The sequence below is a fragment of the Lineus longissimus genome, chromosome 1, assembly GCF_910592395.1.
Source record: "Lineus longissimus chromosome 1, tnLinLong1.2, whole genome shotgun sequence".
Taxonomy (NCBI): Eukaryota; Metazoa; Nemertea; class Pilidiophora; order Heteronemertea; family Lineidae; genus Lineus; species Lineus longissimus.
The window spans coordinates 22,977,208-23,004,938 of record NC_088308.1 but is presented as its reverse complement, the minus strand read 5'-3'; the positions used below and the strand labels follow the sequence as shown (position 1 = coordinate 23,004,938).

The 27,731-nt window shown below is 40.5% G+C and overlaps 2 protein-coding genes across 6 annotated transcripts in view; both read left to right on the top strand.

The window, feature by feature from the left end:
* The window catches only part of LOC135492828 (uncharacterized), a 48,048-nt gene extending 24,699 nt beyond the window's left edge, over positions 1-23,349 (top strand). For 3 of the 5 annotated variants that reach the window (XM_064779504.1, XM_064779495.1, XM_064779487.1), the window contains exons 2-4: positions 15,258-15,353; positions 18,890-19,201; positions 20,500-23,349. In XM_064779504.1, coding sequence (XP_064635574.1) covers positions 15,281-15,353; positions 18,890-19,201; positions 20,500-20,702 — 588 coding nt within the window. In that variant the 5' untranslated portion in view covers positions 15,258-15,280 and the 3' untranslated portion in view covers positions 20,703-23,349. The remainder of the gene's footprint in view (positions 1-15,257; positions 15,354-18,889; positions 19,202-20,499) is intronic. The other 2 variants (XM_064779513.1, XM_064779521.1) reach the window with 1 other exon arrangement.
* A 3,110-nt stretch (positions 23,350-26,459) lies between these two features.
* On the top strand, positions 26,460-27,329 carry LOC135487306 (beta-1,3-galactosyltransferase 5-like). Its single transcript, XM_064770958.1, has one exon. The coding sequence runs from the start codon at positions 26,460-26,462 to the stop codon at positions 27,327-27,329; it is 870 nt and encodes a 289-aa protein (XP_064627028.1).
* Positions 27,330-27,731: the final 402 nt, after the last annotated feature.

Genomic DNA, 27,731 nt, shown 5'->3' with positions numbered 1-27,731 from the left:
TAGTAATGTTGATTATCAATGGCGTCCCCTGAAATCCTCCGATTGTGAAATAACGAATGTAACACGCAACATTTGACTATGATATTGTTGTGGTCATGATTTATAGGTAATCATACGAATCAATAATCCTTCATGGGGTAAATCAAGCAATATTGATTCCCTGCCATGTTGTCTCCGATAAATCGTGTCCATTATGCCTAATTATCTGTCTAAAGAGCTCTGACGTCCTGGCTTAAGAGAAGACTAACGGCTATAAACGTGGCATCAGATTTTTTTATAAACGTATCTGCATTTCTATTTTGATGAGCCACCAGTGCATACGATCGGCATGCTTCTTTAGGGATTGCGAAACATGCCTGACAAATGGTATCTCTCGAGTGATCTCTCTCAAAGCGAGTATACTTAGCCCAAAATAGTATTTGAAGTGGAGCTGGGTTGGAGCACCAGTTCTATGCGGTATAGTATCGAAATAACTTCTGAAGAGTTAATCAGCAACGCTGCCCGGATAAATGTCAATGAACAGAGGATAACTGTACACGTGATTACCCATACCGTAGAAAATACTGCAAACGGATGATACATAGAGCAGGGCCGGCCAGTCCCCTTTCCCCTGCTCAGGTCGTTATGTTAGTCTCCCAATCAGCCTTGTAGTAGCAGGTGGTCGGGAAAGACTTCCCTTGGTACATTGTGAATGATAAAGCTAGAAGTATTTTGTTCCTTGTCTACATCGCCAATGTGAACTCACTTCACCATTAGCTTCGCCTTCAGCGGCAGGCCATGATTAATTTAGACGATTCAATCCTTTTGAGGAAATTAAACTACATGTAGTTCTAATAACTGCTTAAACCCGTCTTCTCCTAATTATGCATAAAGAAAACGCATTGCAGCTCCTGTACAACTTGCAATGTGACTGACACACAATAAATTGCATCATTCTTGTTTAGACCAATAAGGCCACACTTAAGGTAATGGTATGATTACCCGTTATGTTACTCTGGGGCGCACTAAATGAGAATATGTCGCATAAAAGCTTGAGCCGAGAATGTCGTTTGGGTAATGAGCTGGCAATGAACCAATTGATCAGGTTGGAAGAAATGATCATATCTTATGATACAATAGCACTTATGACACTTCTCGCAACTGTTTCGACAAGGAGGGATACAAGATAAATGAGATTGGACATGTTCTGTTGCGCATCAAAGCAGTCGCGACCTTGTTGAGAAGTACATGTACCCGTACATATAAAGAGTGCCGTTAGGTTGAATCCTCGGTTTCCCGAACTATGACTGCTCTTCTTCAGCGTATCAAAATTGAGGCTTACTAATGAAAATAGATTACATACAATTAGGCACTGTATAGCATGATAGCAAAATGAGACTTCTCCTTGATTACTCTGTAATACAGCTAGACCCAGACTAAATGAAATGATATTGGTATGTTGACAATTCATAAGAAGGATGCGGTCGACCTCGGGGCGTTTGTGAAATTTGTTGTACATTGCCGGTATTTCTGATTGCCATTGCTTGCAAGGACCTCGTCTTGGTAAATAGATGGATATTGAACCTAGTTCAGCATTAGCGTTACCAAACTTTTTACACTGGCGTAGATTGAAAATCTTCGTGTCCTACATGTGCACTTTGACTTTACTAGTACTATTCCAATTGCTTGTACAAATCTTTGGGTGCCTTGCTCTGTATGATATCAATAGATATCAAGAAAGGTCGTTTGTGGTTAATCAGCTGCAATGTAACAAGAACGTGAAAGAACTCGTCAGGTGAATGGAATATGTGATATTGACACCCAAAGTAATTGCATGTCTCTTTAACCGACAGGAATACCTATGGAAGAGCGCAGAACAAAGGGTGGGCAAGACAATGTATTCCAAAGACGGACCAACTAGATATTCATTAAAGCACTGTTTTATAATTTGCTCCACATTAGTTTTTTGTATTCGTGCAGCAAGAAGCTTCCTAAATAGGAAGATACATTGCAGATACACTCACGACAAGGGTATTAAATAAGAAAATAAGTAATTCACTGACGTGTCTTATCAATATAATCTCTGGGTGACATGATGATAGAATTTTATAAATGAGGCTTTAAAATTGTTCGGTATAGGACTGTCTTGTCAGTCTTCGCCAGATTTCTAGAAATAATTTCTCGGGTGTCAATGTCTAGACAGATAACGCCCGTTGCGGTGTTGATAATTAATCAAAATGAAATGGAGTTGATGACAGTCGTTCGAGTTACATTGTACGAAGTAATCACTCCAGTAGCGCAGTAACTAAGTTAAACAGTCGTTCTGGTAAATCTGAGACAATATTTAACTCTTTGGTTAATGGAGGTGACAAGTTCTATGGCCATCTCTTTCTAAGGATGCTCATGATATCGTTTTTCAAGCGATAAGTGTGAGAATTATTCATCTTATTCAATCTAGATTATAGAAATGACTATTTCTTTGTCCGGGTGCAAACAAATAACAATTGCCAATACAAAGGATGAGATGGCATGAGCCGGGATGATAATGGATTATTGCCATCCTATTATCGTTAGCATTGAAGGGGCTCCCCAAGAAATAGATGTATTCTACTTGTCTTCGCCATGTCATCCAGAATGGTCCTCATGTTCTACAAGAAGAGGAATATCCAGTGCGTAGCCATTTATAAGAGCTGGAGTGTATGCAGGTAGGATGTGGGAAGCATTCTCCGGGAGCTGTTAAAGACTTGCCATAAACCAACGTCATCGAGGCGAAGCACATTGGCTGGGCTGCAGCCATCGCAAGGCTCTTGTGCGCCGCCACAAGTTCCGAACTAAGTGAAGGCTTGTCCTAGAGATCGTAACCCTTGTACTGTTGCCTTAATGCTGACTTGGATCGGAAACGTGTGCTCAAACAGAGCCACCACATTATTCAAGAGATCCTTAATCGATGTGGCGTCGGTCCATTACGACGGCCCAGAGTTACCACATAAATCTGTATAGGGTGATCCATGGATGGATTGTCCATATGAGACAACACAAAACGGAGTCTTATAAGTATCTGGTTTGTTTGCATACAAGTATGACCTCTAGATTGTTGAACAAAACAAGATGAAGTTTGTGCATTGTGCACGCAAGTGACCAAAAATCGACGAGGATGACTCTTTTTTTAAGTCAGCTTTATTTCAATCAATTCACTCGGTGAACTGGAAACATGATACAAGGCATGGTAAGAATTTACTGTGCATGAACATGAAATGCCCTAATAAAGTTCCCACAGAGAAACAGCAGAAATTCAGAATAGAAATCACGGAGAAAAATGAGCAGAAATGCGGAAGGCATTCAACTTACCATGCACCTGTGACGCGGCACACCTATATCCAGACACGAAGCGTAGGAAGGCAAAAGTGCCCGAACCAGCCAGATTGGCCGGTTGATATAAAAAAAAATAATTATATAACTGCAATGCAAATTCCACAAGAAGTTGGATGAGGAGCTTTGAAATTAAATTGATTAAATTTAAGTTTTGGGCAGAAATACCAGGCAACATGGTTTACAAATAAGAAGTACGGTAACGTACATGTATATTGAAAATGTAAAAGGCCTAGGCTTGATATGGTGCCCTCTCCTGCAATCTAATCGGAATGCATGTCCAATTTCTCTTAAATGGTTTCCTCTAACCACAGATGGCGAGGTATTCCGTGTAAACAATGTCGACCCAGACAAATATTTATCGGAACCGGGGGTATAGATATTTGCATTCCCGGCCATGCTTTATGATGTCGTATCGAAAGTCAAGGGATTACCAAACTAATGAACAGCTTCATCGGACCCTGGCATCCCGATTCCATCAGTTGCATAGCTCAACGACATGATTAACATACCAAATATACTAGTATATACAAACTCATGCACTGACATCCGGAACCTTTTGAGCTATCATGGGACTTGACGTATACTGTCCTCTGAATAGAACTCTGCAACCGGACCGAATGGTGTGAGATGAAAGAATTATGGCTAACACGTATTCTTAGATGGTGTGATTCCATGTGCACTTGGGGAATAGAGTAGACTGTTTAAAATATTCAATGAAACCATTTGAATTAATTGCTTACGAATCCAGTATCTTTATCGCACGATTGAGACAGTTTCATTTCGAAATAAATGACGAGGGCAGTTTCTTGTTATCTTAATTGGGTTTGAGTACAATTAAAAATACTTTAGACGAGAAGCGGGGGCGCTCAATCTGATAAGAAATATAAGCAATAGGCTATATATTCGTCTAAAAAACCTGCTCCTATGATCTTACCTCTCATCTAAGGCAGAAACACCACCAGCAACCCAGCTTCTGATCAAAACACGCATCATTTTCCATTCTATTTCATTCTCACTTTTGTCGCAAAAACCTGTGATGGATCGACATGGTGCATGGCCGCGTGCAGTTGGTGAAATGACCAACCGCATTACTTTGTGCCGCGTTTGTTTGCATCGGTTGTTTGTTGTAGGTTAACAACAACAGCCCTTTTCTCTGTTGGTCAATAATAAATAGGATGACACAGCACGATGATGGAGGTGCCTCTCGAGCAATGATTGCTGCAATTTACAACCGCTTCATTATTCCATGCCAAATCACCCTTTTGACATGTTGCAAATGGGATTTAATGCTATGTTGCACTTCTGGAAGCTGGTTCTTTTTATTTGGATGCGTTAAAAATCTGAAAGCTGAAAAGGTGTGGAGCTACGCTGTTACAATATGTTGTCAGCAATCCAAACTGGTCACAATTTACAACCATCAATAAAGTGCGTTCATCACACAAAGCAGAAACCGAACGTACACATGTATTTTATTCTACTTCGAGGAAATCGAATGGTTCTTGATATTGATAGGTTTCCTATTCCAGATAACATCTTCGCCTTGAATGCCTCCGTCTGGAGAACATTGGCTAGACGGTTTCAGCGCGTGACTGGACTTCGACACTGCAAAGCATTTGCAAGTAATGGTCTCATTTGATGGATTATTGATATCCGTTCCGTATAACTCGAACTCTCTTTTCTCCCTTGATTCGTGTGTCTCGAAGAAAGGTCAGACAAAAATTCACCACTTCTCACCGGCCTTGTCTCGTTTCTTCACAGACGACGTTCATTATTTTCCGCCATCCTCTTGGAGGTCAATATATCGACCCGTCTGTCGGCGGACGGAGAGACATGCGAGTAAATGGTCCCTCGAGTTTCATAATCCTATCACTGCACGTATGTTTTCTTGATTGGGGCCAAACAAAAAAACGATTCTTGACAACTGATTTTCTGTCCTTGATCTTTGGAGTCAATTCTTCTGGAATATTAGTGAATGCGCTGTCTTAATCAAAGATCACAGACTCAGGTACGAGAAGGTGCAATTACATACGAAAGCGATACGATTTGAGGGGTCCATAAGTCGTGAACTAAGGCAATATCATGTTTTTCATACTTTCATACATTTAAGTCTTGATCCAGAAATTACTCCGTTGCCAAGTGTTTTTTTGCATGCAGTGGTTTCGTTATGTTGCTGTTATTGGTCATTAAACATCTCGGGAGAGTGTCGAAGGTTACGTTATAATCAATGAATTACTAACAATCCACGATAATTCAGAATCAAACTGTAATATTGCGCGACTTCTTATTGAAAATGCGCTAACTTGGCATCACTTCTTACTTATCGTCTTACGAAAAGAACGATATCATACGATGCAATTATATCATATTACCTAATGACTTCGCAACTAATGTACTCAATTAATTCATCTTGATTAGCTTGATATGAATAATGAACAACTTTCTGTGTAGTCATCTTGTAGGGCTCATCAGTCCTATTGTCGGACGACCCCATGGCATAAATGCCATTAAGACAGTTTCCTTCCCTGGAGATATGTGAATAAAACCTTTTCTCGGACTTTGTCGTTAAGGGTTGCGAAGAACTGAGGCGTACCGGGGTTTAAAATGAAACACAACTTGGCTCGATGACGCCCTTGGCATTAATGTATATACATGAACATATATCGTAAAAATGGCTTGACACGATCTCATCAATTTACAATCAGGGATGGCGGTACCACACCAGCCTAATCAAATATCCACACTATTAATTAGGCATTGACCATGATACTATAGAAGCAGTGAATCAGGTATAATAGATGTGAGTGAACCAAATATCTCCGTAATGAATCTAATCAATACAATTTCAAAAGAATGGATAAAATCAATTCATGGTGTTTTAACTATGAATTACCATAATCAAAAATATGACATTGAATAAATATTTTTGTAGGGTATGTTATTTGGCGCATCGGTGAAATGGTTGGCTCCAATATGAATATGAATATGCTTTTTCAGAAGTACATGTACTTGTGCACGCCGTTTTGGGCCTCTGTTCGAAACTGCTGGCCAATTTTTCGGCTTCTTAATCTAATTTTGGGACCCAACACAATTTCCAATTTCCAAGAGGTGCGAGAATTTGGTCCCAAACCGTAAATCATTGGCTGGCCACGTTTAATGCCCCGCAAGCACAAACGCATTAGCAGTTTCAGGTTAAGACAAGTTCATCTGTGAATTATTAAACATGTGTTCTTGTATGATAGATGCGTCCTTTGTGACATGAATCGGGACGTTATACGGAATGGTGAAATCGCCAGACACTTCTGAAATAATTATGTATTGAGCTGAGCGAAATGACAAGTGAATCAATGAAATACAATGCGTTCATCTCAGTCATGTAATGACTTAACATTCTGCTGCGTGGCAGCTATTCGTGTGCCTTTCTCCAACTCAATTGGACGCCACGTCTGCACCAAGTAGTATAAAACTATCTCTACACGAAAATAAAATGATGAAGCGTATACTATTGCCAAACAAGTAACACTTTTCGTGAGCATTTGAAAAAATGATATGGAACATTTCGTTCTGCTTAGAATACGTTTGCGTACCGCAGAAGGTTTTCTTTGCACACTGCAAATTGCTTTGGAACTTGAAAGACCAGACCCAATAACTCGGTGGGGATTTCCCACGACCATGACGACCTTCGGCTTAGCCTCTCATCTCAACGCCGCCCTTCTTGCTCATTACGATCAATAAAGTCAATGGTCATCACACTGCTATCCAAGTGGGAAATGGTATTTCGGCCTAGGAGTGCGCTATACAGCAAGATGACGGAATCTGGACCATGTTGGCCGCCGTTGCATTGATCACTTACTGTATGCTAGGATGCCAAACGTTACCAGTGTAGCCGATAACAGGCTGGTCGATTCTCCTAAAGAAAACCATTATTGGTCCATTTGTTGGTTTCCTGATGATTGACCAATAGCGAATATGCTTTCCATTGGTAATCAGGCAAATCGTTCTTAGGACTCGCCAGAATTTTGGGACCGTTCCCCTTCTCACAGGTACCAGTATTATGTCCGATGTAAAGTTGCGTCTTCTGAGCCTTTTTCAAAGAAAGGGAAATGCCACAATTTGATCGACATAAGTGTTGACCTCAATGAAGAACAGACGCCATTGCAAGGTCAGGCAAGCTCCTCCGAGCAGTCAGTCCACATCCAGTACTTATACCCTTCCGTCGGGAATCGACCTGTCCATCTATGGTTATTATCATGGAGGGTAATTGGTCAACACAAGACACAACGACTAATGTGATTTGGCTCAATATTTGCCATATAGATTAATAAGCGTGAATCCGATTTGCAAAATAAAACACAATGTTATGAGATCTTGTGAGTGTTTGCTATAGATTTGGTGAGGAGGGGACAGTTTGCGCACGTGCAGAATCCATACATCCCGTGATGTTAGAGACGATCCTGGATAAGATAGGATGTGGAATCTGATTGATTTTAAGTTGATTTAGTGGTTGGAGTTTCCCAGTAATGCCCAATAAGTATGCAAGGTCACCGGGTTATTTTTTCATCAACTTAGATACAACGTGGAATAAGGTGGGAGCGTCTAATGATTGCCAGAATATAGGAGTCAGAGCGAAATGCAGGGCTACTTCTTGCCGAGTAGCAACCTTGCTTCACAGTGTTCAGTAAAGATATCTCATTTGTGCCTGAGCATCTGTTTGGAAAGTGGAAGAGGTATATCGTAGCGAGACCGTCTTTGATGGCATTAGTATCACCATTGTCATCATCAGCTTCAATGGCCTACGATTCTTTAGATGGACATATAATTCCCTAATCACCCTCTTAATGTACATGACGTTTTATGTGTACGAGATAAGTCTAGGAGCGTATCAACTCACCGTGCTTTACTCTTCAACCAGAGCTCCATTGCTTCACATCTACAACTTGAATTCGATCTCAGTCGAATCTTGAAAACAATGTTATATCGACCTCGTCAATTTCCATTATATAGATTCCCTGCTTCGACACCCAATAACGTTGTAGACAAACTGGAAGATATCTACATGTAGACCAACTGTGATATTCACAAGGAGAATGGCTATGAAAAATTGATAGCCATGCTGCGATGTAAATCTTGAGAGATGCGGCCATTAACGAGCCCTGCATAACAATCAGATTCTAAGGGCGATGTTGAATCAAACTTGAGATACTGATGATTGCATGTACCCGGGTAGTCGAAATGGTGGCATTTGGTTCAAAAATGTGTTTATGTCCTGATTTTCCGGGTCAGGTATTGAGATAAAACATTACGCAAATTTATTACTTACATTGTAAATTAAGTTTTTAACTAAATGGAAGGCATGTGCACGAATATAAGAAGCTATACATTCCACTTAATGAAAAATGATATTCCCTCCTGGCATCAGTCTCTACATATTTCTTTGACAACTGACAAGAGCAAAAACTCGTCTCGGCATAGTACTGTCTGTCTAACGCCATGGCATTTTACAAGAAAAAGCAATTTATTTTAATTGTACATCTAGAATGATATTCTATTTACCAAGCGTTCAAATAACCATCGAACATGTTCCTAATTAAAAAAAGAAGAGATTCTAATAAGTGTAGCCGGCGGCTTAATTTTTTTGAATTGGGAGGTTTCTGGTTTTATAATGAAGCCATTTTACTTCATACAGGATGTGCCAAGAAATACACAAATATTGTCAATTCGATGATTCACGTATTTTTCGATATTGCTGCATGGGAGGAATACAATGCACCAGGGTAAGGTGAAATGGAAAAGGTAGTCCCTGCCACACTGATATGTATTCACAAGTGTTATTAAATCACTATGAAAGGGTGAGCTTTCCATAAAACTGTCTCATCAAAAATCAGTTTGATGCGATCAGTTTAATCGTGGAATAATGTGGAATCCCTATAATCGTGAAGAATTCGATTCGTTTACCCAATAACATGCCGAACTTTTCGTCCTCGCATCACAGCTTCAAGTCGCCTCTTGCTTGAAAACTTGATTAAATGGACCACTGTATTTGCAATGTGGGTTTTCATTATTCATTTCCACTTGATTCCCACGGGTAATCAAGACAATCTTAATGGAATGGATTTTCCTTCGCAATCAATGATTTTAAGTTGAATGAACATTCCCATCACTTAGCCCATGGGTTTCATTCGACAGTTTGAGTGCAGTGGTATATACATGTAATAGTATAGTTTTCGATTACGGTCATGAAAAGTGATAACTCTTTATCGAATGGTTATGAAGAAAAATGTTGTGTAAAACTTGTCCTATGTACATCCTGCGCCGAGTTGTGAGAGTGAGATAGTTCGAATTGGAATGTTGTCCTCTTATTCCTCTCTGCTGGAACCAAGTTAACGGGTGTGGGTCTGTGTGCATTGAAATAACTGCTTTGCCATACATGTAGCACATAATTCAACTGACATTTCTGTTTGAAAAAGATATCTTGCCATCCAATGTGCTCTATACTGGGAATATGTACATCCGTAATAATTCTATTTCTATCCAACAACACTGTTAAAGCCGTTCGCCGGAGGAGGATATTCATTTCTCCGCTACTAATTACATCAGCAGAATGTACGTATATTCGTTCGGTCTCTTTTATTACCGTATCGACCGTACTCTGATTAATTACTGCTGATTATCAATTCTAAACGTGTCTTATTGCTGCGGCACCAAGGTTAACAAAGCACAAAACACGACTTTCTTAAACATGTTGATTATGTGTCCCTGCATCACACGACCTCATTCTTCCTATGTGTTCTCTGTTCGAACCAGGCAAGTTCTATCTAATTATCTTCAAATACATGCACTGTGACATTACGCGGCTGTTTTCTCTACAAGCACGGCTTTACGAGGTTCTTCCCTTTGGATTTACGAATGCTCCGAGTAATTTTTTCAGTTCATAATGTTTTCCGATGACCTACTGTGCTGTTATATGTGACATCTTGTTCATGGTTTGGTCTCATCTGCTCCCTAAAAAAGATGGCCTATTTTTTTAGACCGATGAAACTTTTGTCATCGTATTGACTTCTGTCAAGATGTGCCCACAGACAATATAGCAGCGACAGTAATTGCTATATCGTTTTGATAAATTGGCGGAAATAATATATAGGAATACAGAAAAGTGGCCACAAGGGGATGTATATGTATTGCGGTTGATTCTCATCAGTAAATGGCCATAAGATTGGTCTACCATCCTCCCAAATGTTATTCTTCTTAGAATACTTGCTGAGTTGGTCAACTGTGAATACATGTACATGTATTAAGTTTAAATTTTCCATTCAGTTCTTATTTGTTGATCATTTTCCGCAAGAAATCATATTTCGCTCTCCTGTCTCCACGCCTTCCTTCTGTGACAAAACTCGGAACCAGATAGTTAAGCTCTTTGATCGTTACCTCAGTTCCAGCAGTTGCCCTTTGATTTCGGACCCCATTTTCCTTAAATACTTACCAGAGATTACTAATGTTCCAGCATTACAAGGGCTGTTTGTTTGTCCGTGGGCTGCTCCTTTATAGGCCATCCCTTTGATGCATTGTCCTCGACAGCGCCTCTCAGATCTGTCAAATAGAGAAAGCGGGACTAATCCTATCCTTTGCGGCGAATCCAATATCTAAATGGAAAATGGATGTCAGCGTTGCACTGCTCTAAATACCCCACAGACATCCTTACCATTGAACTTTGTGTTCATGTCCCTACTTGAAGACGCCATGGTCTATTTCCGATGCGCTGAAATGCATTAGCCGCATCCTCTCAACATCTATCTTGGCTCAGGATCTGCCTTTAGTTTGAAGACATCAACGTTTTCCGAAACTATGTTCAATTTGTAGATATTGATGTGCTTCGACAAACTAGCTTCTGCCAACAACAAAATGCGTATGTGGTTGCTGATACAATGTAGGTTCTCAAAGTACCAAGCCTGTTGAAAGGCATATAAAAAACCTTCTCTTCCTTCTTGATGTTTGCAGGCAAAGATCGATCTCTTACAGAATTTTCTTTTGACTAAATTCACCTTCCCTTGCTGCAGGTTCAGTGCAATATTTGATGTGATATACATGTACAAAAATGTATTTGAAGTAATTAGGGAACATTGTTGCTTTGGGGGATGCTTTGATCATTAGAGTTCATTGACGAGTTCACCGTCAAGCGAATGAGACTGCGCTAAAGTATCTGTCTAATGGACGAAAGGTGATTCGATTTCACTTTTAATAGTTGACTTGCCTGATAAGTCTTTGAACACCACGCCATTACCTGCGACTTTAACAAGTCCGTTGTCACAAATGCCGTAGCGGAGTAGCTAAAGAGGCGGAGTGAAACGATAACCCTTTTAAGAGAAAAAAACGGTGCAACATTTTAATCACCCTATCTTCCTGCCCAGCGATAAAATCATTGAATTAATAGAGTCGTATGCAATGATCGCTATCAATGCATTAAATCCTTGTATGTTTCCAGCAGTATGCAACAGTATCATGTTCATACAGACTGCGGGATGAAGCCAAAATACTGAAGACATCGAACTGACTCATTTGCCATGATATATGAGGTATCATCTATCAAACCAGTGGAAACTATACGTTTCGTACAGTCGTTTCCTTAGATAAAGATCTATAGACGTTCTATCAAATCCGATATCCCGATTTGAGACAAATACGGTATATGACATCAGATATAACACGGTCACGGGACTGCTTCGTCAACAAGGAGATACATCTGAACATGATCGAATCTTTGACGGCTGAGGCTCGAGTCGCTTTGTCAACTGGGAAAGTTGCACAGATATCAGAATAAATCGTCTGCGTCAAAGTGATATATTTTGTGAGAGGGACGCAGTGGATAAGTCCAAATTTTGTATCATCAAACACCTGGTCGAGGGTTCGATTCTTATGACGACTACCTTCTCATGATAGAGGATACAACAGCCTTAGATCGCTGATTTCCACGATGGCTTTATACGATATTACCGTGTCTCCATGAGTCTGTTCTTGAATCAAGACCAAAGTCCCGAAGAGGCAGTTACACGATTATATCACCTACTAATAAAGCAAGATGATTTCCAGTCGAAATCCTCTTTGGCACAGAATTGTTTGAATACATAAACTGACTGAGTGAGTTATTGATAGGTCCCTACGGATTACCAGCAATTATAGATTCATCGAGGCGCTGAATCCCCCCAGCCGAAGCTCTCCACTGAGAATGGCATGTTATAGACGGTATCAGTGATGCCGTGAATACGGTGGTGCGTTCGCCGGAAAATATATCGATATCAGAAGCATTCTTAAAAGAAGAGTCCCGAAGGATGTATACTCCCAACCAGGCATAAATACATTTGTATGTAAGTTCGGCGAAGGAGTAAACAAACAGTTATCTTAACAACAGAATTAAATGTTTCAACCAACTTTATTTTCAACATTTTTATAACTGTTTATGAGGTATCAGTCATGTACGTGTCTCATACAATCTTCTAAGGAAAAAAGCAAATTCCGGAGCCTCATCTATTGTGATACCTTCATGATACCTTCATTCCTTCATGGTTGTTTATCAGAAAAAGGAACAGTTCTTCTCCTTCTCTATTATTGATTGCAGCTTCCCAGCCCCGAGCACAGCCAAGGTAACATGAATTACCCAGTTACCTAGGTCATCTCCCTAATTGGGGTCAACCACATTATTGACTCTGGTCCTATCCCTCAGGAACAAATATCGCGGCTGGTCCAATATTGGAGAAACGATAACACACTGATGGCCTCCACCATATTGGGCAATGTTGCGGTGTGCTAAGAGTGAAGAAGGTTTGTCGAAGATTACTCTGTTCAGATGATAATTTAGAAGCAACACTACTACATGTAGCGTGCATTATTACAGTGAGGGTTGACATCTGCGGCAAACATGCTCGCCTTGTTTGGCGGATGCCAGCAATGTGCTAACCACATTCTATCAGTGATCTTTATGTCTTCCAGTACCAATCTGAAGTAATGATATCGATCGGCGCTAAAATTCCAATTAAACATATTCCTTAATCGTAATTAACCGGAAGTTTTATGTAAATACTCCCTTGTAATTGGTTCGAAGCTTGGAGCAGCTCCGGTGCAGCAGGGTTCGGGGCATCTGGTAGGGTGGTCACTTCTTCGGTGGTTAAACTAGCCATTTCATCATTTCGTCCCAAGGCACACACACTTGTCATTCCACAAGTAAAACACTGAACTTGTATTGATCATGCGATTGGCTCGAAATTAGCGTCGTTCATCAGCCCCCTAAGGCTCCCGCTTATTTATAGATGAACAGTTGGATGGACCAGAATTCACAACTATGTGTGCGGTTATGTGGTTACTATCGTTCGGTAAACTTCCTTTGGGCACAGAAAAATTTGGCAGGACGAAAGATCTGAAGCACAGAGCAGCTGAATTATGATCTTCAACTGGGCGGGGTCCCGCCGCGCATACCCCTGGGAAACCTGATGGTGATATTTGGGATTTCGCGAACTTAACTGAAAACGCCATAAGAACGTGAATTATACAGCTTCTTGGTACATGTACATGTACATACTAAACGGGCAATCTCTCTAGCCGGTCCCCCAGGGAAATTTCACATAGAACCATGCAACTGATTCGTCCCAAAATATCCATCATTCAGGCAGGCCACAGACATGACGGAGTGACTTCCACGGCTCTTTGGTGTGTAGATTTCATCAGAAAATCGAAACCATCTAATTTGTCACGGTATGTTCTCGTTATGCCAAAACAGTACATTGCCCCTTTCTCGACTTCCCATCCAGGCTTTCTTTACATATACCAGCCGCTCTATGTAGTATCAGCTGCAACCACGCTAGGGAGAAACCTATACAATCCCGTCCTTTCGGAGATCGTTTGTTTATCTATTTGAACGACAGCGATAGTGTGGTCATGAACGCAGACAACGAGGGCACCAAACTAAGATCGGGTGTTTTGACGGGTGTAGGCTGTGAATCGGAGAAGAATAAAAGTTTTTCAGTAACATCGCCATCGGTCTTCGCACTCGTGCAACATTTCTCCATTGTAGGCTGTGTCTGTCTCAGCTGCGACAATGCCATTATCTGTTAAGTTTGACATCAAAACAGAGATTTCTACCTTTTACCGGTTTTTCCTGGGATGTTCATCATAAAGATGCTTAGAGGAAAAAGTAGTTCTTCCAATTCTATTTTCACTGCTTTGAATGATTATCATCAAGTGCCCTTCTAAGGATTGGTGTAGATATGTGACATGTTTTGTTTATGTCCAAAAGTGTTGCTGTCATCAAGGACAAACCTGTCACTTCGGGTTGCTCCATTCACACCATATCATTGATATTCTCGTCATCATTCAGTTCCGCGATGCTAGCGATTTTTACCATGATATTTGGATTGCCGGGCCACCAGCTGCTTTCCCGATTGGGCCAAAGGGCCTGAAGGTAATGGCAGAGCTCGTTTCTCTTGCAAACTGCTCAATATATTAACTGCAGTTCACTCCATGATACCACCCGGCCGAAGAATTCGCATAACGTATATAAATCATATACATGTACACTTGATGATATACATGTATGTGCATTAAATTCATAAATCATATTACGGCATTTTAGGTGGCTGCCATATTCAAGAAGTGCATGCCATGTCGCGATATTTAAAAAATTCGAATTCCTTGCTGCAAACAGTAACATATCGTGAAAGCTGATGATGACTTTTTTGGTCATACGATGTACATGTATAGTATCCGGAACAGAAGACGTACTGTATATGATAATATTTCAACAGACGAAGTGCATAGGGATTGGAGATGTTGCCTGATGAGATGCCGGTGCACCATTTCGGTAAAAAAGGGAAATTCCAATATTACAACATGTTACCATTTCGGTGGTGTTCTTACTTTTTCAGAATCGTAGACTTCGACATATCTGATGGCGAACAAAAACTGGGCAAAATGCATCAACAAACTAAGCGCTCTCCATAATCGGCTTCCTGCCTCAAACGGTTGGTTGTTGTTACACCCTATCAATGTTGTCTTAGTGTTTCTGTCACCAGCTCCCATACATGATGCACGTGAGTGCATTATTGTGACCTGAGCAGTTAGTCAAAGTTATTGTAGCACGTATCTTAAAATGTGTGCAACGAAATACATGTAGCTGCAAATGTACATCGTACATCACAATAACAGTGCTGACGTTCAACAACTTCGGCTAACTTTTCGGGTCACATGGGAGCATGAACCGTACGTTAACAATTCATTTAACTCCTTTTTTTAGTATCTGTCACTTCGTTTAGTTGTCCATTTATATGTAATGGGTTCATCCTTCGTGTTGTAAATTTTATTTTTCTGGTTTGATTTTAAAAGATGTTTACTCGTACATGTACTTGACTGCATGCCATAATAGTCTTCATGTGCACGTACATGTAGGACAACCTTAACTCTCATTTAGCAGAGCCAGAAACGATTACGATACAGAAGACTTTTCTTTTGCTGGTATGTTGGATTATTCATGCAAGCAAAGTCGCCCTGGCTCCCGCTATCAACACTGCCCGGCAGAATTAAGTTACAGGATGTATATTTATGCGCTCTCATCTCAGTTTAAAAATTGCCACAGTGGTAGAGAAAGTAGTTCCCTGGTGGAACTTTTTTTCGCTAGACCCCTTATAAAATGCATATAATTGTGATTCGGCCTGAAGATCCATTTCTCCAAGGATAACGCGTGTGGGTCAAGGCGTGTGGTTCGTTCATATGTTGCTGCGCCTGTAAGTAGTTGTTCTTAAATCGTTATGAGCTGACAACGTGTATCCCAGTTTTTAATAATGGAAAACTAGATTTGCGGAAGGGGAAACGATGAACTTTTTTTATCGTTCTTTTCCCTGCCTATGGAAAGGCACATGTACATCCCTGATGGCATGGCTATTGCTGATATCGTTTTCCCTATCAGGTGGGGGGTTTCTCGCCTCAAAAAAAAGATTGCGATCTTCTAAGGAGAAAAAAAAGGATGCTGAGACAACTTCCGTAATTAAGGTTTGCTGCAGTTCGTGATAGGTTGTGGAAGACATGACATACAACAGAAAGATGACATGCCGCAGCCTAGCAACTGATAGCAACTGATAGCTGGTCGTTGGTTTAACATTATTAGCTGTATTAACCAAAGAAGGGAATCAAACCAGCTCTCCTTGTCCTAATGATTTGCGGGCGATGACACGAACCATCATTATGTCGAAACACGAGCAAATGGTTTGATCTGATTTACTCACTTAATCCTTAAAACGATATCTAATGAATATGGTAACCTAACGATGAGAATAAGGCCAATATTTGTGAATGGACAATTGCGAATCGGTTCCAGTGAAGACCAATCCATCAATAGAAACGACAAGATACTCGGGATTTTAAGTATTTTTTTCCTTTTTGTCGAGTGCGTGTGTCGTTTTTATACGTGTGCCCTTCAACACTCACTTGCGATGAGTCCAACCTAAAAATCAGATATTATATAAGTCATCCACTTTGTACTCCAGGCAAATTAAAATAAGTCAAGAAGATAGCATTAGCACCTCACCAGTCCTTCATTCGAGGGCAGAAACTATAACTCTGATTATCAGTTTACTGAGTTGACGGAGTCCAGCCCACTTCACTGTATTCGCCAGATCCTTGTTACTCTACATACATTGTAGATTCACTTTCATTTATTGGATCTAAAGGTCATAAATATTTCCGATTTCGATTTGACTGACGGAGCGAATGATCAGGACCAATACGTATACATGATTATTTGATAACCTTCCAGATTTCACCTCGACTGCTGAGCTGTTATATACACAATTTATTAAGTTAGTAATAGGCGCCCTTACATAGCCACCCATATTGATTTCTGTTCCGTATTGCATTTCCAACATGTAGTTCTATTAAACTATATTGCTTTCTTATGACGATGACAGTCTATAGATTGATATCAGTCCAATAAAAGGCAAATTAATATCGCGAAGTGCTTATGTCCTTATATTCAAACATATGATGTCATGGATCGTTATAACGCTTCGTGGAATTTCAACTTTAAAATGTCATTTTGTTTAAAGAAGACATTTGTGTAAAGTTTCTGTTTGAATTGTCTTTTCCAACGGCGCCTTTCACTATTCAAGTCTACATGTATTTGATAAAGTGCCGTATCTTTTGAATCCGGTGTATGAGCCTTTAGCAGACTAAGTAGCCATAGCCCATGGCAAAGTAGACGGGGTAAGTGGTGTTGGCTAAACGTATGGTTCATTTGCTTTTTGACCATTTTGTTGAGAATGTGGTGAAGTGCTAATCTGTACTCCAGACATCTCCAAGTAATTTACGGTCTGGTCAGACAGGATAATTTGCATTTATCTCCAATAAACATCAGCTTTCTTTATTTGTGGCCTCTTCTACCAGTGATATATTAGCCAATCTCACAGTGGTGGGGGCATTTTGCGCCAAGCGGGCTATAGTTCTTGCATCCCGATCAACTAGTGGTTTTCGTGCTGAAAATTACTTTTTATCGACATGTTTACCAAATGTACAATTACTGCACCAATATTTTCCAAACCAAGTAGTTCACTTGCTTATTAAAATAATGCGATACGTTACTAATATATGCCTTTGAACTGTTATGTATCATAGGTGCTACCATTAACCTTTGGATGTGGCAGTACAATCTTTCATATATGGTACCATTATCTTTTGGTTTAGTAGCAGTTCCATCCTACCTGGAGAATTTTCCTCCCGATCAACATCGGGCTTGGTTTCCAGAGAAAAAGGCTCGTCACACGTAAACTGGTTCATCATCTGCCAGACTCAGTGGCATATTAGGCGGTCATGCATTTGTATTGTATTGTTCACACCCTCCCCGGGTGCCCCATAAGATATTCACATTCGCATCTCTTCCCCGGAGGGAGCTCACCAGGCTTGTTAGCGAGACAATCAAATCTGTTCCGTATCAGCAAATACGAAGCTTTTTCATCTTCGTGGTGGTAAACTGGTTACACTGCAAACGCAATTCGATCATTTTGCATAAACAAACGTAAATAAATGTATGGGCTACAAGCCCCTTCCATGGTTATATAGGGCATGTTGGGTAGTTGTGTGCAAACCCCGACGACAGAGTCCAACAAAATGGTACGATTTGATTAATTCATGATACTGCTTCATGTTTGCTGCATCCCATCTTTTCTGTTGGGCATGTTTTTATGCATGTTGATGTCACTGATGTGTGCAAGTTGTAATTAGATAAGTTTTTAACATTTTTTTTCATCAAGCACATTAGGAATCTGAGTTGCTATCACGTGGTCAAGTGGGTGTGGCTGACGGACTCGTCTGATGTTCCTCTTGCAATTGAAATTGTCGTAATCAAATTGTCCAGCGAACTTTTTATTCAATTACAATGTAGTTGCCAATAATCTTATATTTATAATGCTCCGTAATAATTTCATCTTCATTCTCAGGTGTTTTGTATTAAATGACCATCTGCTTTTTAGATGCGTTATAATGACATAACGGTCCTTCCATATGCTTGCAGGTCCAGACTTCAAGTCAAAAGATGAGGTGAAAAAGGAAAACGAAACCCTCGCAGAAGAATATAACGGTATAAATCAGGATTACAAAAAGTTAAAAGGAGTTATAGACCAACTCGAGCGAGAATATGAGGAAAGTAAGGACTATGACTTTGTACGTCGTTATGGAATATTAAAGGGAATGATCAAAAGGACTGTTGTTCATTTGAAGCTGTCAAACCAGGCTGAACAAGACGGCAAGAGTGGCCTGGTGACCAGCTGTAAGGAATATGCTAGGCAAAAAGAAGAAATGAGGAAACGGGAGGAGAAGTATTATGGTTAGTATGAGTCCTTCCTTGGCTCGTCTTTCCTTGAATCTGATCTAGTGAACTGTGTCATGTCAGGCTCAGACCTTTAGAGGATATACGGTAGCCTATAAGCACATGTGATACGCAAGTTACTTCCGTATTTCGGTCTTTTAGGAAACAGTACTTCCGAAGTCCTTGTAACTGGCTAGCATATCCACGTAGACACTTTATTATACATAGAGTTCACCAAAGCAGAGATATTGTTTAGAGCCAGAGCACCCCAACAACCTTCTTCATTCAACTACAGATTGAAGACCCAGAAATCGGGCTATCTTTCAAACGTGCTCCCTATTAGGCTGCTATCAAATTCCATAATTGAAGGCTTCCAAAATCGAAGACTTGTGAGGGTTCAAGAAATGTCAGTTGAGATCCACAGCAGTATAAATCACTCAAACGGCTTCGTATCTTCCTGTACTCATCTATCTTAATAAACCATTGTTTGCATGATAGGGAATTCGAAGTGGTGTTAATAACCATCCCCAGACAGAAACGTCCTTTGGTGTCTCCGCATGATAAATTTGGTGAAGTGGTAACTCAATTGGTTAGTAGAGGAAGGTCTGTGATGTGTAGTGAAAAATTGCCCGATAAATTAAATCACCTGTTCAGAATACTGCCAGTTCTTAGCTGACAATGGGTTACATTCGACATGAGAACTTACTAGGTGTTCAAATCCATTGATCAAACTGAGCATAACCTGTCATTTGAACACACGCTTGAGGGCATTGACTAGAGCCAGATTCAGATTAATTTATGATAGATTCTTCCTTCCTAAAATCTTTGGCAGAGGTTTCATCATCTCCTGTCGTATTTGCCTCAATGCCTATAGAAACGGAACAAGATTAGGATATCTAAGCGCGTGTGGTCACCGTGATTTAAATAACAACCTTACAAAGCTTTCTTTCCCTAATTTGATTTCTTTGATCGATATCCTCTGGTTTCTTTGAGGTAAAGGATCAGCGTTGATTTAGTGCCGCAGGTATGTTGCCAGTCCAGTCTCATGAGAACTGATGTCTTTCAGGCTAACCTTCATTGGTACTGGCAAACGATTTTCGAGTTCTTCGTCTGCACTATACAGTTCCAATCAAAGTAATATAGGCCAACGAAACGAAGATACAGATTAAATTCAGATTAAATACAGATTAAATGCCGGGTGTCTCTTTTTGGTAAATTTATAATATATGTCTTCATATATACACTGTATGCTCTGCATGCCTTTATCTCGCATTTTGCTTTTCGGTCATTTTCACCAATTTCTACTCTCTTTTCAGATATGTCATCTTCAGAATTATCAAAAGAGAACGAAGATTTACAAGAGCAAATAAAGGAATGCAAACGGAAAATATCAATGATGGAGGACTTAATTGAACATTTAGAACGTGATTATGAGGCCTCTAAACGTTTCATTCCAGTGCAACGATATAGACTAATGAAAAATATGGTTAAGACCCTTACACACAATAAATACATTTAGCTGAATGTTCTCATTGAAAAGATTTTGTGTAAACCTTTGCCAGTCTGAATGTAGATAGTTGGGTGGTTTGGTCGCGGACTGCATAACACTGGAAAGGGGCGCGACATGGAGATTCCACGTGGAGGAATCGTCTATGTGGTTGGTGAGGTGGGATTTTTTCCATTAACATGTCATCATGAGGTGCGATTGTCTCCATAACCGTATCTTCATGGGGTGTGATTGTCTCCATAACTATATCACCAATTGGTGCGATTGTCTCCATAACCATATCTTCAGTGGGGTGCAATTGTCATCCATAACCATATCACCATGGGGTGCCATTGTCTCCATAACTATATCACCATTTGGTGCGTTTGTCTCCATAACCATATCACCAGCACTGACAGAACGCCCACACCTTACAGGGCACTCACTGGCCAGCGTTCCTTTTATTGAGAAGATGACTTTCGACCTTAATCGTCCGGCAATGGAGCTTCTCTGTGCAAGGGTCATCTTCTTCAACAAGCTTCATAGGTTGTCAGTACTTTCGCATCATTAGCTTTTAAGCTTTAACAAAATGACCTAGCTACAAATTTGGCAAAGTCTTGAAATTGGTTCTTGCTCCCAACCAACATTCAGAGACAGCTTTTAAAACATGGTTTACCTCAAAGATTATGCATTCCACAAGAAACGTACTGATGTAAGAGTTGCTTGAGCTTGGTGATTGTCACTATAGACTGACTCCACGGCCTTGTCTTGAACAAGGGAACTAAGAAAGCTTTTTAAAGTTCAGCAGCTTTTTTTAAGTCTTCGTACAACCTCCAGATCGGTATTGTAATGCTATGATGATAACCTTTACTCCGGGCCTTTTCTTTTTAAATCGACCACAATGAACATGTGGGAACCGGGTCAATTTTATTTCTCGTATTTTAGAAAAAAATGAGAATGTTGAGCCATCTTTCAGGGCGGAATCTAACCAAACGATGCTGTGCGTGTAGAGGAAAAGCATGAACGGAATTTCGCATGCCGATCTATCGGTGTTGTGCGTCGGTATACCTTCTTCTTGTGAAGGCTCAGACTTTTGGATTGACGCACTCCGCCAATTAATCGGCGTGGAATTTCGACGTTAACTTAATATTTGTCACTAAGGTTCTAGTGTAACCTCTACTGTTGTTGATATCAGACTATAAACCCAAACCTTTGTAAATCTTATCATAGAGAAAGTTTTGACCAGTCAAACCGGTGTTAGGGGATGAGAACATTTGGCATGAAGAACCACTCACGCAAGTTGATCGTTTATGCTTATCTACTTTTGATGCCGTAGGTTGGCCAAGATGATTACTGCCTTTTAATGAATATTTTTGTAATTTTCACCAATATTTCGCAGCTTGCTACATGGTACAGCTTCATCTTACGTAACTGTATGACTATGTGATGTGTTAACGAGCGTAGTGTGTGTAGCAGTACTAAAACACTGGTATTTATTGCAAAAAAGACCGGGCGTCAAGTATATGTTTGAAAGTAACGGCCATTATACTGGTACCAACTTCTTTCCTTTGTGAAAAGTAGTCCCGAATTATTTAGTCAAGAGTTTTGGGAACATTTCACGTTACAACGTTGCACTTCAAAGAAAGGCCCGATTACAAGAGTGAGACAAAAGACAAAACATTGCTACTAATCATTTTGTCATTATAAATATACCGATGATGCGATCAGCGTTCTCGATGATACATAGTTCCTCTACCGGCCAACCACGCCCTTGTGGAATAAGGCCTTTACTGTTATTGCTGGTTAGTCAGTGATTGCAACTCTTTTGACTTCTAAACAGTTTTCCGAAATAATTGAATAGCTACCAACGTATAGGGGCTTTGCTGCTTCTACAACACACTGATGCAAGCTGCACTCTAGAAATAAATGTTATCCATGATGGGAGTTTCAAGTACCATAGGGATACCTTAAAGTTTTCTAAAAAATGTTTTTTTACAGAACTCCTATAGATGTTTGGTTCTGTAAGAAAGCTAAAAAGACTGGCATGTACATGTACATGTAGTATGCCCGTAAAAAGTCTTGGAAAATATTGCTTTTATAAGAGGTTATTGTTCCTTAAACGAGCACAAGGTATAGTAGAATTTACGTCAGTGTAGTTTTCACTCATAGTATATCATGTTAAATTTCTTACTTAGTTTTGTAATTTCTTATGCCATGCTATAATCCCTCGTGTACATAAAGCAAGAGTCACATTAATATATAGATACAGACTCGTTCTTTATTTAACATGTTTTTGGAATATTATCATATTTTTATCTGGCCACCAAAACATATATTGGGAATAAACGGTACATATACGCCGATAGAGGATCGTGTTCTAGAGAATTTAAGTAGCAGCAAACTGGGTAATTTGTCACGCTTCCTTTTCGTGACTGTGTGTTTGATATCGAAAATAGCCCCATAGAATGCCGCTGGCTAGATTTTGAGGTGAGAACACTTCGACAGTGATATTGGTCAAAGATCCTGGGTATAACGGGGCGAAAATTTACCTTGTAGAAAAATTTTCAGGAACCAACATCCTCATTTTACTGCCTGTATGAGACCGAATTGTGTATCGATGTCAATAACATCTCTGTTGAATATGATGGAGGAATAAACACATTGTGATTTGCGATGAAAATGTTTGTCAGTTTGTTGGTTTTTTTCAACAAAAGGGGCTATCATCATCAACGAATTACATGTATACACTACTGTGTATATGGACGCTGTTTAGTCAGTTTTGGTGCTACTGTTTCACACACGCCTTCCCGTGCCTTTCGTATACCATTTATGGAACTTTGCGCCTGCATGCTTGATGAATTACATACTAAATACCATTATCATGGGTCAATGGAAGCCAACATTGATGTAACATTTTGGCCCCTTTGTATACAAGTAAAGACCATGACCAGTACGTGGTGACAAGATAATAGTAGTTATATGTGCGCAACAGGCAAAAACACATCACCTTGGTGAATCCTAAGAGGTCAATGATCAGGCCTGTGACTTGCTTGCATAGGGACCAAGGGTATTGTGGGAGGTTTCCTATACATGTAGTTGGTTGTACACGACTTGTATTGGACTTCTTAACATCACAGAAGTTTCTCTCGGGTCGGTAAAAACGATTTGACCTTCACATCAGGCAGAAAACTTTTACATCTAACGGTAAGAATAACTTTATTCGACTTATTAATCAGGAACAGACGCCATGTAGTTTCACCGGGTAGTCTCAGGCCGGGTCTCGTGTGGCATGTTTCTGTGAGGTCTGCAATGCCACTCTCAAAAAATATTGTTTGTTCATGTTCTTATGACGGTGCCTTCTTAAAGCTTCACTTCTAATGAAAATATGCCATGAAAATCTCTGCACCCAGACGTGTGAAGAACATTGTATCCTTTGATGTTTCAGGATTTTTGAGAAATCGGTCGGTAGGAAGGGAAATAGACACCACCCAAACCCAGACGTCTTCCTTCAGAAACATGGCAAGCGCTCGTCTATAGTGACAGTTGTCCTGCTACAGTTATCCTTGTTTCTGTTGTATAATCTCTCAAAGAAGACCCAGAAGAACAGTGGCATATACCAGGATGTAACCGGTGAGTTCATGCGTCTTGGACTGGGAGAAAAGGGAGGATCGGAGTTGCTCCGTTACGCCAAAGCATCTGCTACTCTTAAAGCTCCCGTGATGGCATCGGGTTTGGAGCTAAATACGGACACAATAAAGTCCGCTATGCCTTGCGGAGGCTCCTCTACTTTCCTCTTGGTGTTAGTCGCGAGTCCCCCAAAGAATCATCACATAAGAAGCGTCGTCCGCTTAAGCTGGGGCGCTGTCAAATCACACAAAGGTTACACGATCAAGGTGCTTTTCTACATGGGCAAGCCACGGAATTCTAGTCAGCAAAGAGAGCTCATGTCTGAAAGTATTTCCCATAACGATATTTTCCAAAGTGAAGTCGCTGATGATCGTTTAACGTTGAGGACATTAGCAGCATTTCAGTGGGCAGGTTCGGAGTGTGCTGTAGCTCGTTTCGTTTTGAAAGTTGATGATGACGTGTTTGTCAACGTAAGGAACGCTGTCGACTACTTGAAATATTTGACACCTGAGGATGAGTCTACGTTGTATCAGGGTTATGGCGTGAGTAAAAGTCCCGCCTTCAGGAACGAGGGTGGAAAGTGGTATATAAGCTATGAGGCCTACAAAAACGACACGTATCCACCCTACATTTTGGGATTCGCATCACTTTTCTCAATGAAAGTTGTTAATGATATACATGCCGCTTCATTTAAGGTTCAAGGGCACTTTCAATTGAATAGAGACTTCCCTTTCGATGACGTTTTCATTGGCATATGTGCCAAATACCTTGGTATTAACCCTACGTTTCAGTATACCAGATTCTACCACGATCCTAGCTCATTTGAGGGAAACCTCAAGAAAGACGAATGTCAGTTTGTACAATCGATAGCCGCGTATGGTGTGGAGAGTATAATGTTTTATTACTATTTGGAAGCTGGTGAGAAAATTGGAAGCGCAAATAGGTGTGTTTGACCGACCAAGATCGATTGCCAATTGAATCCAGTGGACTCATATTCTTTGTCAGTTACATGCATAAACGGTACAAAAAAACTCCAGAGTGACGTAGCTGCTTCCGCATATCTCTCATAACATTACATATGGGTGGAAAGTGGAAGTGCCGTGAAAGTTTGACATCGTGAATCTCACGTAGCCCGCTCTTTCGAAATGACAGTGTGTTTATGTCGACCATGTTTTCCCTCAGAACCTATATGTACCGGAGCTAAAAATGAACCTCATCATTCCGTGGAATACAGCAATGATTAAAATGATTAGTTATGTCCTTTCCTTTACCACAATGCACTTTAATTTGTGAAATATTTGAATTGGGGATAAAGACCCTTTAATCCGAAGGATCAGTGGCTAAAGCAAATTAGGGCTACACAATGTAATTTGTGGCCGAATGAGTTTAAGGCCTCCTTGCGTGCCCGGTCGTATACGGAACGTTGCGCCTGCTTTTTTGTTCAAGATTACAAACTATTATACCCTTTATACCATTGACGACTGTGCCAAGAGTAGGGATTGTCAAACAGGTATAATCATGATTTTTTTAGTCAGCATGTAGACAAAATTCACCATTGATAGCACATTTACCGGACTTACCAACATGAGACAAGTTTCTCTAAGGACGTTGAGAACACCCTTCTTGACCCTCTTACAAGAAAGAAAAACTCAATCCGACGGTATAGTAGGAACAACCTTTATTTCTTCACAGATTTAACAGGGCAGGGGCGTAACTCACTTTGGCAAAATGTGGGTATCTGTAGCATGAACTTTTTGTTGACCTTCGAAATGGAAAGATGGATTACAAGAACGCATTGGCCAAATAAGCCAACGTAATTGACCTTAGCCTAATACCATTAAACACCACAGGCACTCACTGCTAACGAAATGGTCAATATATATGTATACACTCACATGTTTACATCAGCTCATCAAATTCTTTTTCAGGTTTCAAGATTCTTAAAAGAGCGAGCTAGACACAAGCCAGACCAAGAAGTCTTCATTCAGAATCATGACAAGGGCTCGCCTAGTTTTTGTGGGTGTTATCCTGCTGTCTGCGTTTCTGTTGTTGAACCTTTCAAAGAGAACCAAGGATTACAGTCGGAGATCCAAGAATGTAACTGAGACGGTTATACGTCTGAGAAGTGAAGGAGGGTCAAAGGGTGAAGAAGCAACAGCCCCAATGGACGCATATGCGGAGTGGACTGTGAAGCCTGTTTCTCCTTGTCCCGAGTCTACGTCAGTTTTTCTGCTGATATTGGTGGGGAGTCCGGTCACGAATCACTACAGGAGACACCTCGTGAGGTCGACTTGGGGTAACATCACATCTCACAAAGGATATTCCATAAAGGTGATGTTCTACATGGGTAAAGCACTTCACTACAATAAACAGCGCGAATTACTGTCTGAGAGTAAGACACACAATGATATCATCCAAAGCGAAATCGATGACGGGTATTTTAATTTAACGTTGAAAAACCTTAATGGATTCAAGTGGGCTATGAAGGAATGCCCTGTTGCTCGGTTTGTCTTGAAGGTAGATGATGACGTGTTCGTTTACCCAAAGAATACTGTGGATCACTTGGACACTCTAAAGGTTTCAGATGAGGTAAAACTTTATCAAGGTTTCCGCATGAGCGCCAACCCTGCCCACAGGAACAAGGGTAACAAGTGGTACATTAGCCACGAGGCATACAAGAATGCAACCTATCCACCGTACAATTTAGGATTTGCCGTGCTCTTTTCTATGAAGGTTGTGAAGGATATTCATGATGCATCCTTTAAAGCCCCTGGATACTTCCAGGTGAAAAGAAACTTTCCTTTCGAGGATGTTTTCATGGGTATGTGTGCTAAGTATCTTGGCGTTGTCCCGGAAGGTGTAAATGATAGATTTTTCAGGAATCCAGCTTCATTTTCCGATGCAGTATCAGCGAACCAGTGCAAGTATCTCACCGTAATAGCTGCCCACGCACTTAAACCGGATCGGTTTGGCTATTATTCGAAAGCAAGCGAAATAGTCCGAGAGTCAAACTTATGCGCGAAACAAACGTAAAGCTACATACTGACATGTATCAGTGACTTAAAAATACTGAATTAGACTACTTGCTACATGTACCTACTTCCGAAGAACCTCCCTCCTACGTTATTTTCCATCTTGTTCAATGTTAATGTATCAGTCAAACAAGGATCGCCAAACGGCGAAGTCGCCAAGCCCCCCTTTTGAAATTCCCCGATTTGACGATGTTACAACTTCATGCCCTGGAGAAACCATGGCGTGCCTATACATGTAGAAAACGGGGATCCTTGCTTGACTGGTTATTGCAATTGCTTTTATTTGTGATAATAAATTAGTTGGTTTAGAAGCCGCAATTCAAACACGAATGCTTATGCTCTTCTTTCGAGCAGTGTCCCAACACTCGCATGATACAACCATGTTCGCAGATTTGGTGCAAAT

Bases quoted from the DNA above. Each gene is read 5' to 3' on its own strand.
- LOC135487306 (XM_064770958.1), top strand. From the start codon at position 26,460: ATGGACGCATATGCGGAGTGGACTGTGAAGCCTGTTTCTCCTTGTCCC.